General features: G+C 37.3%; 1 protein-coding gene across 1 annotated transcript in view; it reads right to left on the bottom strand.

Moving 5' to 3' along the window:
* The window catches only part of DISC1 (DISC1 scaffold protein), a 132,496-nt gene that overhangs the window by 40,019 nt on the left and 78,694 nt on the right, over positions 1-13,783 (bottom strand). Inside the window, exon 5 of the mRNA XM_026081535.1 lies at positions 12,457-12,517. Within this exon, the coding sequence (XP_025937320.1) occupies positions 12,457-12,517 (61 nt within the window). The remainder of the gene's footprint in view (positions 1-12,456; positions 12,518-13,783) is intronic.

Genomic DNA, 13,783 nt, shown 5'->3' with positions numbered 1-13,783 from the left:
CATATTTTTTCCATTATCTGGATAGGAAGAGGAAACCATTGTCCTTTAGCTTGACAGAACACCTAAAGGTAACTCCTCAGAAGCTATAGCACACAGCAAATACATCCTGTATTTCCTAAATGAGCTTCCCAGAGATTGCAGAATAATCTTTAAGGTCTTGAACCTTAACATCATCTGAAATGTGAGTATGAAATCAGTGGCTGAACACAGTCTTTYTGAAGCACAGTGGACTTTTCTTGCCCACAGTCAAAACATCTTTGCATAGGAAATAGAAGACTATTAAAAACAAATCACCAAGCTCATTGCTTCAACTTTCTCTTCATTAACACCAACATACAACAGCATAGACATCTACAAGAAAAATTTTATAGACTTCCAGATCAAAATGCCGCACTCTCTATTCTCAGGGAGGAGGAACCAAGTATGACTGATGTTAATCATGTTCCTTAATGTATTAACAAATGCGTTCATTAATAGGCTGTAGAATAATGGCTGCTGTGTTGTGGCATACAAGACTTCAGTTGTCACAGTCATCATGCGACATGAGTATCTGGCCAATATGCTTGTTTAAATAAATTTTACCTTTTAAATCATAAAATACGTTTCTGTTTGATGTTGAGTAAGTAAGGCCATTCAAATTATTCCTCTCCTTCAATTCACAATCAAGCCCATTCCTACTGTCCTTAACCTGTCCAAGCAGCTGCATTTAGACATGGCAAATAAGCAAAGTTTTGAAGTGTAGATTAAATAAACAGAAAATGGGAAAATGAGGATCATTGTAAAACATCTGATTCCTGCCCTTCCCAGGAGGAATTTGAACAGCTGCCATTTAGGGGGCATGATATTTTAAGTATTTGCTTTAGTTAATAGGCTTGAAGTTGCTTCAGAGCACAACTGTCCTTCATTTAGTCTCAGGCAAAGTAGTACAGAAGAAAACGTTCACAGAATGAAATTTTCATCTGCATTCATGAGTATCACTGGTAAGCAAAGAAAAAAATTGATGTGTTTGAATTTCAAATTCTCCATAAAATTCATATAATTCAATCAAATAGAAAGAGATGAGGAAACAGGGAAGAGAACAAGTGAGTGAAAAAATAAAATGGAAAATGTTAGGCCTGCTCCAAAAAAGAGAAATCTCAGTACATCAAAGCAGCAAAGTAATGCAGAATTATTTGTTCTTGATGAGGTCAGAGTTTGCAGCAGAGAGGACTATCATGACATTAATGAGTTTCAGCAGACTGTTGAACTGTAGCTTCACAAGCACGACTGACCAGCACCAGAAGAAGGCAATGTAAGAAACAGCATACTGAATAAGAAAAGATCCTAACAAAATACACAATTACTAACCATCTAGAAAGGCTGTGAACTTTCAGCATGTTTTCTTTTTAAGCAAGAGGTAATACTTTCTGTTTTTAGAGGGGGAGACCCATCCTTGCTCTCCGATGATTTTTGCTACGCTAAGTATAAAATGAATGGAAGACAAAGAGCCTTGGAGGGGGGAAGCTTTTTTTAACGAATAAGCAGCAAAATCCTTTGTTACCTAGTCTTTGGCAATGCTGCACTCTAAATCCATCTTAAGAGATAAGTTAGTTCAGTAACTTGGAAAAGCCAGGATGAAATCTCAGTTGATATGGACAGAGAGTTCCTACAGGCTGTGTGACTGTGCGCTTTGCTTTTTCTAAAGTTTTAAAAGACATTGGCAACTGGCTCCAAATCTGACCTCTTTTTTTTTTTTTTCTAAAAAGTTCTAGTCTCAATGCTGAGATTAGATTTAAAAAGAATAGAGCTTTCCCTTACTTCTCCTCATAAACCAATACTGTCATGTACCACTGTTCCCCATCTAGCACTTAAAAATAAAAAAAAATAGAGAATATCTGTGACCCAACATTCCTGAACTGGAAGAACTGCCAAACAGAAAAAGCTAAATTTCTTGTGTTCTTCTCTACTTTTTACTGTTTTACATAGAAGTTAAACATTCATAAAAAAATGTTCTGGGCACAATATACACCAAATAAATATTGGTGTAATAATAACGCTCCAGTAGAGCTTAAAGGGGAAAAATAAAAGTGCTGGTGTGTCTCCTTCCCCCAGACAACTGCTGGCCGTGAAAGCCTCTCCCTTGCCCTGCACATTCAGAGAGACAATTTTGGTTTCCACACTTTGCAGACCTTAGCTATGCTTTCTACATCCAGAAACAAAAAGAACAGCAATGGTTCTCCCCTTTCCTCCAGTCCCAGTTAATCCAGGCTAATCCGTTTTCATGAAGTAATACCATCAAATTTCTGGTGAGGTTATTTCAGTGTTTACTATGAATTTCTAAGATACTATATGCTGGCAGGAAACTACAGATATTTTCAAATATATTGCAAGTGATTACGAAGACAATAAGGGCATTTAATGAGAATCTGCACTGCGCTCATCCAGTCTGAGATATCTAGAAAAATAATCTGCTGTGTTTTAAGGGTGAGATTAGGTTTTCTGTGAATCAAGTGCATTTTTACATTCCTACTGTTCAACATTTTTTCTCCTCAGTAACACACAGAGAGAACATACACAAAAATAAGTTTGCTAAAGGAATAAATGGGGAAACAAAACAAAGAAGGTGAGAATAAAAATTTAGAAGTGGAAATGAGAGAAGTGGAATAAAAGGGGTGGGAGAAACCAAAATAAAGACAAGGAGGAGAATCAAAAAGTCCTCTCTCTAGGAATGCTAACTTCAAGACAGAACAATAAAAAAGGCGGAACAGCAAACGAGAAAGTACATGCATGTTTAAAGCACAGAAAAAAAGAGTAAGAAAGGATATTTAATGTTTTATTCTCTGTTAATTGGATTCACTATCATTAAGTTTTCAAAACTATTCAAAAAAGAGGACATATCTCCCAAATAAGGTTGGGCCAATACAGCAACAGTTAACTATAATTTATTAACTAGCACGCTTATTAGTTTGCATTTCATTATTCACAACTCCTTTTATTCAAGAATATTTTGAGTGAGTGAACTTTCCCTCACTACAATATTATTAATACAAGAGATTAGTGGGATAATAAAGAAGCTTGAATATAGTTTCTGAATAGTGAATGGAAGCAACTTCACAAATATGTGCTGGTTTTCCCAAATTTTCTCTCCCCTAAAGAAATCTATTCAAAATACTGTTTTTGTTCATAAATTCCCATGTTCTGTGACCAATAATGTAGCTGAAGTGATAATCCTTCAGTTCATGATATCATAATCTTTCCACAGCAAATAAGTGCAATGAGCTAACTTTTTGTTTTCAGGCTGGAAAAGAATATCAGGAAAACATGGGCCTTTAAGAAAAAATAATCCTGTTTTCATGACAGTGTCTCTCAAGTAAACTGAAGAATAAGGCAACAGAAATAAAGAGAATGCATCATTCAGAATGAAGAGAACTGATTCTCCAAAGAAAAGCATTCAATCATCCCCATGTGAGTTTGGTGACACTGCAGTGCTTTTTAAATGCTACTGAAGCCATACTAGGTTTTTGTTGTTGTTGCTGTCTGGAGGTTTTTGGGGAACCCATCAGTAGCATAACACTACACAATATGTTCAGAACAGGCTGTTTTACTATAAAGAACAGGAAAATATGTTTGGGGCAGAATGCCTTCAGATGCCTTCGCACGCTTCACAGAAGTGTGTGAATTCCTTTTGATTTTGCAAATCTATCTGATCAGTTATTTACCATACCCACTTTCAGTAGCATTGACTGCTAACCACGTTCCAGATTTTCAATATTTAAGATAGACACAAAGGACCTAGTCCTGCAGCCCTTTATTACAAGGGCAGGCAGTGATTTTGCTGACATTCATGGGCTCTTTTTCAGGTAGATAAGGATCACTCATAGGCAACAGCTTGAAGACATGGGCAAACAATTGCTGCGGGAAATGCAACACTTCTTCTATGCAATCAATACTAATTAAAAAAAAAAGTAAACTACAGACAGGAACAGTGGAGAAACTATAACCAGACAGGAAAGAGCTATCCAGGTACAAGTGCACTCAGCCTTTTTAATGTGCTCTGAGCTTCAAGACCATCAGCAGTATGAAACACRGTTACGTTAGCAAGTCCCCTCAGTGTGCCATGTTTTTGAGAGTATTTATACCCATCTCTGCTCCCCAAAAATATTTCTGAAACTCAGTATATTATAAAGGACACCTGGGACACATGGTATGTACACTGACAGATGAATAATGGGTGAAGAGAATGACTGCTTTAAGACTGTCTTGCAGTTTTATTTTCAAGTAAACTGGAATGTAATGTGGTGGCAATTAATCCTGACTGGTCCTGTTATAATATGGGACCCTCAGAAMATTGGTGGTCTTGTCTGAAGGGATGGAGCTTAGTGAAGATGAGACCTTCAGATGTATTAAAAACTATCTGAGAGTACCAGAGACTTCCTTTACACAATGCATGTTCCCTTTCCCACATTTCTTCCGGGCTTCATCAGAGTAAGCAAGCACATGTATCCTTAGAAATAATTCTGCCTTAAGCATACAGAATCCAGGGCTTTCTGTCCCATACTTGCAAAAGGTGAACTTGAAATGAAAATATGTGCCTTGTCTAACAGCTTGGAAGCAAGCAAGTTTCCCAGATAGYGTGAAACACCTATGGTACTGTGGCATGATAAATCTCCCATTAACAGCCATTCCTCCCACTGCTAGGCAGAGAGTATGAAAGGTAAAGTACCTCCAAGGATGGGGAAGCAAATATATGATCTGAAGAGAAAAGCATAAGAAACATTCACACTCTTCCCTCACCTCCCATCCATTTGCAACATGCGTAAGTTTGGATGCAATGGGTAGGAGATAGAAGGAATCTCACTTTCCACACACACCAGTGCCATGAAGCTCTTGTTGCTTTAACACAGCAAGTTAACCCTAAGCTGCAGGGAGCAGCTAGATGGGAGAAGCCTAACATGGTCTATGAGCAGCAGGACTTCTTTGGCTACACCTGACCCACAGCCAGTTTCATTGCTTCCATATGGCGGTCACGGCTCTGGGGTAGGCAGCACTCCCCTTATACCACATGGTATTTTGTTATCTCAGTAAATGCCAAGTTACTGTTTCTTGTGACTGGCATAGATTCACTGAAGAAGAGCCTGGGCCAGCCATGAAAGCAAATAACTTGGCTAATGTACAGAGAGATCTATGAATCCTGGTCTCATGAAGCCATTAAGGCAAATCTGGCTACTTTCATTTATTCAAGTTGGACAGTGATGCTAGCCTAGTTAGTTTGCTGGCTGTATCATTCTTTTCCTGCATCAGCAGAAAGCTACCATAAATGCCCCTTTCCAAGCATACAAGTAGCTGCACTCTCTTCTCCCTGAAATGATTTCAATGAATTATTTCATTTGTATTTCAGTAAGTAAATTTTCATAGGGGAAAAGAGAGTTACACTCAAGAGCTAAAGTCTCTAATGACTTCTTAATGCCTCCTTTAACTTCCACAACACTGCTTTTTTCCTCTGATGATTTCTATGATATATGAAACAACTAAGCACCAGCAATCTGAGGCTGCAACCAGGTTATAGTCACATTTGTTCTGAACTAGTCAAGTGACATTTGACTGAATGCCTAAAAAAAAAAAAAAATCACTTACAGATATATGAAATCAGGTGAAACAAGCTTGGGGCTAAGCTTCCGCTTTTTCAGTAAATGCAAGTGCAAGCAGGTTGTCCTAAACACACAAAATTCCCTTCATGCTTCATTGAACAATGAGCTATACAATGAGCACACCTTACATCAGAAAAAGACTCTACTACATTTCCTATACTGTGCATCCATGAGGCGACAAAAGCCACCATTAAAATAAAAACAAACGTTGCTTAATAGAAAAYACACCAAGACAAACTGCAGATGGGAATCAATTAAAGAAGAAAAGTTTTGCATACATTTGCAAAGTTACAAGGTGCTGTATCGTTCAAAGATCAAAAATGGCAAAGCACAATCATTGCAATATTACATCTTACTAGCAGGCATATTTATTTCCCTGTTTTTGCAGAATAGCACAGAAAATAGCTCAATAAAACAGCCTGGTGTAATTGTCACCAGTTATTCTTAAAAAATATGATTGCTCCAAAATAATTTCATGATTCCTATCTGGGAATTAGAAAAAGCAACTAAAAAGCCCTGTTTTATTGATGAATGGAAGTCACAGCATAATCTTTTGAGGCCTGGAGTACAGTACAATCACACTAAATTCCCTCAGCTCAAGAAATGTCATCTTTACATCAGCTGGTATAAAAAAATTTGTTTCTAGCCTGAGGCAGTTGTGATAAGGGATTTAGAACCCATCACCATGTGGGCTAGGAGATACGAAAGAATGCATCATCACATATAAACTGTCTGCTGCTCATAATACATTGGAGCTAATGTTCTCACAGCTGTATATGACTTGGACCAGCTRGGGAGAAAAAAAGGACTAAATGAGTCACTAGAAGTATCTAGCATTCTGCCTAACCTGCATTTAACACTACTGCAGCAGAACTGTTGGTAAGCAAAATAAGATCAAATCATTTTAAAGCAAGGGATGAGACTGCATGCTCTCTTGGATGCACAGTAGAAGTCACAGTCTTAGGGAAAGGTGGGCAAAGACGGCATTTCAGTCCAATCTGTGCGCTACTGAGATACTACCACCAGCTGAAACGGCCCTCAATGCAACTCAAGCAGGACATGAGTTACACAAAAATTACTGCAGGCTGTATGGCACTCCCAAGCATGTCTGCACTGCTGTATATAGGAGGAGGAAAAGCTTTTCAAGGCCCTTACTCAGCAGCTTTAGCACAGCAATTCTCCTCTGGTAGACACTAGGCTTTCTACACAATGATATACTGGACACTAACAGCTCAAGATGAAATTTTACCCTTACAGATAAGAGTCTGTAGACTGTCAGAGCGGGGCTTTGCATTAAAATGCTTGATAATTGCAAATTTATACTCACAGGCTTGGATACCAGACTGCTCTTCAAAGGCAGTGTCAGAGTTCAAACAGGGCTCTGAGCAGGTACAGGGGACTAAAGAGTTCCAGGTGGATGTAGGAACTTCACCTTACTGTAGGAAATCACGACAGCCTTGAGAAAGGTTTAAAAGCCTAATTATTAAACTAGTGAAGAATCCAGTTCCTTCTGGGATTTCTGCTGACGCAGGGTTCAATCTTCCATGACACATCTGCCTCCTACATCCTGAATGTGAGCAAAAGGGTGAGCGATGGTTCCAAGATCTTTGGGTTCTCCTCACATTTTATTTGCTCTCTGCCTCTTTCACCCTCAAGACGTATTTTCTCTTGGGAAATGTTCCTTCATTGCATATCTATCACATCTATGATTAATTACTCAGGCTACGGTTCAGTCATAACTTTCATGTTAATGTGCAATGTCACCCAAAAAATATTTGGTATACCATAAAACCCAGTTGTTAGATGGCAAATGTCAAACGATTCAAAACACACAAATAAGAAGTCTTCACATGACACTCCCTTGGAACAATTCTGCCACATTTACTCCATCTGCTTAAGAGTGCAAACTTTCACAGATTATCAGTTTTTAATACGTTTCACAAGGGCAATGCATTCCAAATATGTTTCTCCGGATACTTAGCAGATGGAAGCTTGAAATATAGAGCATTGTTATCTCACCCTAAATCTGATGAAGCCGATTTGCATCATTAATGATACTTAGTTTGCTTTGGTATAAAAATCTCTCTTATATGTTGAATAAAATGGCTTATTTCTCTACAGTATTGCAAGAACATTATAGCAGTGTCTCCAAAAGTAAGACTGAACTGAAAGAACTAAATCCTTTTGCTGCATATTTTAGTGATGTAACTGAATTTGCATGGTACTTCATAAGACAACCGTATTTTCTGTGGAACGTTTACTAGCTTCTGCAAGAGCAACATTCCGAATGATAATTTTTAAAATTCTACCTTGGTCCACACATTTCTTTGGGTTCCTCCAGCTATCAAATACAGTTCTCACACAGATCAATCTTTTTATGCATATGCATTCTCACAAACCCTGTGTGATGGAAGGGAAATAGGCTGAAGGTAGGGCAGAGATTTAACGAGATACAGGAGGTATGTAAAAAGTGACAGACATATTTGCTCACTTCTCATGGCTTTCATTGGCAAGATATGTAGGCTAGCAAATAACTCAGACAATGATGATTTTCATACAGAAATACATATTTAAAGTTTCTTACCCATTCAAAAGGCAGATGATCTTATGGATACCTTCAAAATCAGGACAGTATTTATAGACCCTAAGTCTAGACTTAGATTCCCATATTTAAATACCTAAACAAATGTGACTTGATACTCATTCTTCAACTCCATTGATTTAAAAAGGTCTTCACAGGTACTCTGCATCTTGCAAAATCCAGCCACTTTTATTTAGGTGCCTAAGTTTTGCTTTCGGAGACAACATTTAAGCATGAAATTTCAATCTAAATCTTCTCCTTTTATGGCTTTATAGCACTCTTTCCTGTGCTCAGCTTATGACCTTCAACCATTTACAAATAGGCACATGACTTAAGATCACTTATGGCAGAACTTGGTAGTTCTTCAAAGAGTTGGATGGTTAAAGCCTCCTTTAGCAATGGTGATGATAAAGGCCCATAGCAGAGTCTTCACACAGAGTGGAAAGAAGTGAGATCAAGAAACGCATTTTCTGTGGAAGAACAAGGGTCCCACATGGAGATGCTCAGCTGACTTTCAGTGAGATAGACAGCTATAGTAAACTTCTTCTATGAAGTAATGTTTAAAACACTTAAGTGATGAGCTGAAGTTAGCTGTCTAAGATTCCTTACACTTAATACACTCATACAGACAGATATTTTCACTGAACACAGCTCCATAATCCTCTGACCACTTGTGTATATAACTTGTTTACTAACAGAGGGAAACAATTTGCAGTGTTTACAGTGAAAAAGATGCCAGTGGTATTTATAATCTAAAAAAAAAACCCAGCTAGTGTTGTATTCTATAAACTATATGAGTGGTTTAAAGTATATTGGTGAATTGAAATGCGACAGCAGGAAGGATAATTATGTTATCTACTTTTTTCTTCTTGATAGATACTGTCCTCAGCAGGTGTCAATCCACTTTATTTATCCATATATTTAACAGGACACTCATCAGTATATTTAATAGGTGGTTAACCCTCCTCTGGGTGAAATTACTGCATAAAATAGATACTGAATAAATTTCCTTTCTTCTCAATGTATATTTTTCATTTTTCTTTCTGTGGGTGAAAGACTGTTAAAAGAGGATAGTTCTTAATCCAAAAGATTAACATCCTGTTAAAGCTACCTAAGAAAAAACACATTTTGTAGACTGCAGTCAAAAGTGCTGTAATTGGTTAATAAAAAGAAGGAGGGGGAGAGACAGACAGACACTGACTCCAGGGGATGAGCTAAGGGATGGCAAGAGGAATTTATTTCAAATTACACTTTATTTAAGAAAATAAACAAAAAAGAGAGAGGGAGAAAATTTAAAAAATAGATAAAATAGATAAGATTTTTATCTTTAATTCTCATTAAACATGCTTTGGTCTGAATTTTCTTCACTAATTTTCCTTTATGATAAAGGTGTTCAAAATCTACATTTCTAACACTTCTACCTTATGTTGAAGCTATACCTTAAATTGAAGGGTTTTTAATCCATGTTGCTTCCATCTGAAACATTTCCTAGCAAAATGGTATGTTTCATCTGGAGAAAAGCTCCAGAATTATATCTGAATTCTTGTTGCACAGACTTGATCATCCTTTGGTTTCAAAGGCATCTATAAAGGTGCATCCATGAGACAGATGCAAATTTTACCTCTCTCTACACACACACCTGAACCTTGTTCTCTAAACTTTTCTTAGAAAGTCTTCCTTTAGYTTATGATACATAAGGAATAAATTGAGCATCTATAAGAAAACCAAATAAAAGATMAAGTCTCTCTCTAATGCACTTCTCAAAGAGGAAAAAAATGGGCTGTTGCTTACTTTTTTTGTAATTATGCAAGCAGTAAAGCAGGTGGAATTAATTATTTAAAGTTCAAAGAACCTTTAAAAAACCAAATATCTATAACCACTTCATTCACATAAATATAAAAAGATTTTAAAGGTATTGTATCTTAGAGTGTCCTTCCTGGTAAAAATATTAGAGACTTTCTCTTCCCATTGATATTAAAGGAAATTCTTAGCTCCTAATTACTTGGGATAAACTATATTTAGAATTGTGCCATTTGTACATATTGAAAAACTGTTATTGGTACTGGACTAAACCTTCCCCATCTGTGGGAGCTTGGCTAGTACTGTTTTGGTTTTTTTTTTGTTTTTAATTCTTAAGGGCAGGAAGGGAAATTTCAGAAGCTTGGCAATATTGCAACAGTTTGGAGTGCTAGAATATCCAGGTAGACAGTTAGGGACAGAGGAGTTAATGGCAAGCCCAGAAGTGCACATTACATGCAGTAGTATGGCYGCAGCCATGTACACACACAACTTGGATTTCGTGTATTTGTGTCCTCAGAAAATGCAGGGAGAACACTAGCCTCTGAATAGCAAAACTTTGAAGCCTATAGGCCATCTGCAATAGAAAACCCAGTCTAAAAAAGATCAAGGTCTGTATGGCACTAAGGAATGCAACCCTTGCATACAAAAGCAACAAACTGCATTACAACACCTGATTATTCTTAAATCTGCTGAGGAAAATTTGAAATGGTTAACTACTGTCTATAAAGAAATGTCTTAACCGCACTTTCTTCCAAAATACAAAATAGTGCCAAAAAGAGGGTTTAACTTTTAATTCATTCCCAGCAATGATACTCTTCATGGAAGCAGGATGAATAGTAGCATGACGTTCAGCATGGAAATTTCTCTCACAAGTACTAAAACTACATGAYGAGTGAAAAGAGCATGCTGCAAGCTCATTAACAACACCCATCAAGATGCATAAAAATGTGTCACACATTAAAATATTGATGCAGAAAAGAAAACTCCAGGTAGACAACCCAAACATTGTATTAAAAGGCATAAATAAATAAAAACAAACCACAACTGCATATCTATCCGATGTATTCTGTGCAGAAGAAAAAAAAGTCTTTAGAGATTCTCCAAGTGTTCAATATTTAAAGAGAAATTTACTTCATTCTGGGAGCCTGATATGTCAATTAAATCCACACAACCTAGAAACACCAATACATGTTGCTATATCTTATATTTTAATTTTTAATAAAGATTATCTTTTTTTTTTAAAAGCAATCCAAAGCAAGCTCTTAAGGCATGTCTTACACTTATGGATTTGAAACTTCTACAGCTAAGCTGAAATCAGACATAGAGTTCAAAAGTTATTAAAGGAGGGGGTAGGAAGGACTCAAATTTAAAAATCCAGAACCCCCTCTTTACAAGCACAATGAAAAATAGCAATAACAACAAGATTGTTAACAATACCTGCTCAGAAATAGAAATGAGAGTGGTGTTAATGTGGGGGTTTATCTCTATCAAAACACAAACTCCGATGACAGCCTATGAAAGCTTTTTCTAACATAAATCTTATTTTCTAACATAATTCTGCATAAATCTTCTGCAAGCCCAAGCCCCTCTATAGAAGGTTCCATTGGAACAACAGTGCAGTGTTTGGTAACGACCCTTGCAGGAGCAGCCCAAACCTTACGGGGCAATCTAGAGCCCACTTCACACAGCAAGAGGAGTAAATATAAATCCTAACATTTGTTCAAGAAAGAAATGTATAAAAATACGTGTATTCTGCTTTAGGATTAAGTTTGTAAAATATCTACATTGTTCCCTTGTTTATTTGGTGTCCAGTCCCCCCAAATGGCATACTTTCAGAACTGCTATATAGAGGGGCATTACTTGTTTAAGATGCCCAGAATTATGGTAAGGGATTCCGTGGCTCTGTTCTGTGTTGCCCTTCGTGTGGGAATGGAGGAGGGTGTTTTTTTTCGTTTTTTTTAAACCAGCTGCAGCATCCCCAGCAGCTCAGGGCTTCTGGATGTTCAACAGTTGACCCCACAGACAACAGCACCGTGGGTACACATAGAGCAGTGCACACCTACCACACACACGCTCCCTTCTCTCTGGCCATCCCAGCAGCTCCCGAGCAGCACCATGCACTGGGGAATCTCCCTCGGCCACTCTTTCCTTCACCTGCACCTACTGGAGGGCTCATTGCAAAGCAGCTGCAATGTGGCCATGAGCAGAGGTCATAACAATAACATCCACGGGATTTCCAACGTTGGGTAGGTTTACATTCTGTAACAATTTTTTTGTTACAGTAATAGCATAATAATAACATAAAGAACAAATCATTTCACTTTGAAATWTTTTTGTGATTATTTCAATTCAAGTTCCAGCACATTCTCTAACTCTCTTATGCATGCCAATGCTGCATTAAGAAACATTTTTAAGCCTTCAAAGCCTTCCACAATATGTCATCCTTACCTATGTAGTTTATCCTCCAGCATCTCCATATATTTCACTGCATTTTCTTTTACACTGGTCACTGCAAGATAAAATTCAAAGTTAGGCAATGGTATAACTGTTTAAGTATGTAATTTCTTTAAAATCATCTCATTATTACGCATAGTTTTACAGATATCACTTGAAAATGAGAATTCTATTCTGTTATAGAATAGGCATACAATTCTATTCAAATTATAGTATGGATGTCAACTTTTTCTCTTGAAAGTCAATTGTGCATGTATTACATTAATATATCTAGTAATCAATGTATCAGTAAATTAACCTCTCAGCTGTGCCAGAAAAACGGTGAGACTAACAAAGGTACAGCTTGTAGAAGTTTCCTCCTGACAAAAAAAGCACAGCAAGCTCCTCCCCTTTACCTTCAGGAGAAGTTGCAGGTCTAAGTATTTGTCAGTGCACAAGAGTCCTTTAAAGCTTTAAGAAATTTGTAGCACCAAAGTGATCAAACTACTTCTGACAGTACTGAAACACTGTGGAATTGGAAAAGTTACCACATAAGAATCTTAACAATTTTTTTTTAAACTGTGTTTGTAAGGGTAGATATATGTCTCTACAACTTCTTYGCTCAGAAGAAAATCTAATAAACCACCTACTCAACATAACACAAAATAACAAAGCTGTTCTTTCAGATGATCCTTGGTACTCCATCTTGGGCAAGAATGGAGGGAAAGGTAAATTCCCTTTGGGAAAATGGAGGATTTAAAGAATAATCATTTCACATTGTGACAAAAATATTTTTTTAATTTCCTTTTCTAACAGCTGGTTTCCTACTCTAAGTCCAGGAGTCAGTCAGTCCTTTTTACATTCTTAACTCATTGCACACCAATCCCATATATGATTTACTTGAAGATACATTCTACAGAGAATTGCTGTTGCTGTGGGCAAAGCTCACTGCAGGGATCCGATGCCCTGTAAATCTACCCGTTGATCTCCTCCCACTATATTCTCTACAGTGATTTATCTTCTTTCTGTGGAAGATCAGTCATTAAAGGGGCAAACATTTTAACCACCCCAAAAGATGTACCCACCTGGGAGGAATAGTACTGGTATGTCAAGAGGTTTTAGTGATTGGCATTCACAGTTCTTTGATCCTGAGACAGTAATATACTTATGTAAAGCCTCTGGGTACAACTAACACATATCAAACATTCCATGCGAACCTCACTTTGCCCTTTTATTTTTCCTTCCCCTCCCCCCCCMMAAAAAATATAAAATTTCACACGCTAAAGCCTAACCTGAAATCCTGGCATTGACTGGATCAGCTGTTCTAAAGTTGCATACACAC

This window comes from Apteryx rowi, unplaced genomic scaffold (genome assembly GCF_003343035.1).
Source record: "Apteryx rowi isolate R43461 unplaced genomic scaffold, aptRow1 scaffold_552, whole genome shotgun sequence".
Classification (NCBI taxonomy): domain Eukaryota; kingdom Metazoa; phylum Chordata; class Aves; order Apterygiformes; family Apterygidae; genus Apteryx; species Apteryx rowi.
This window is presented reverse-complemented; position numbering and strand designations above follow the sequence as displayed.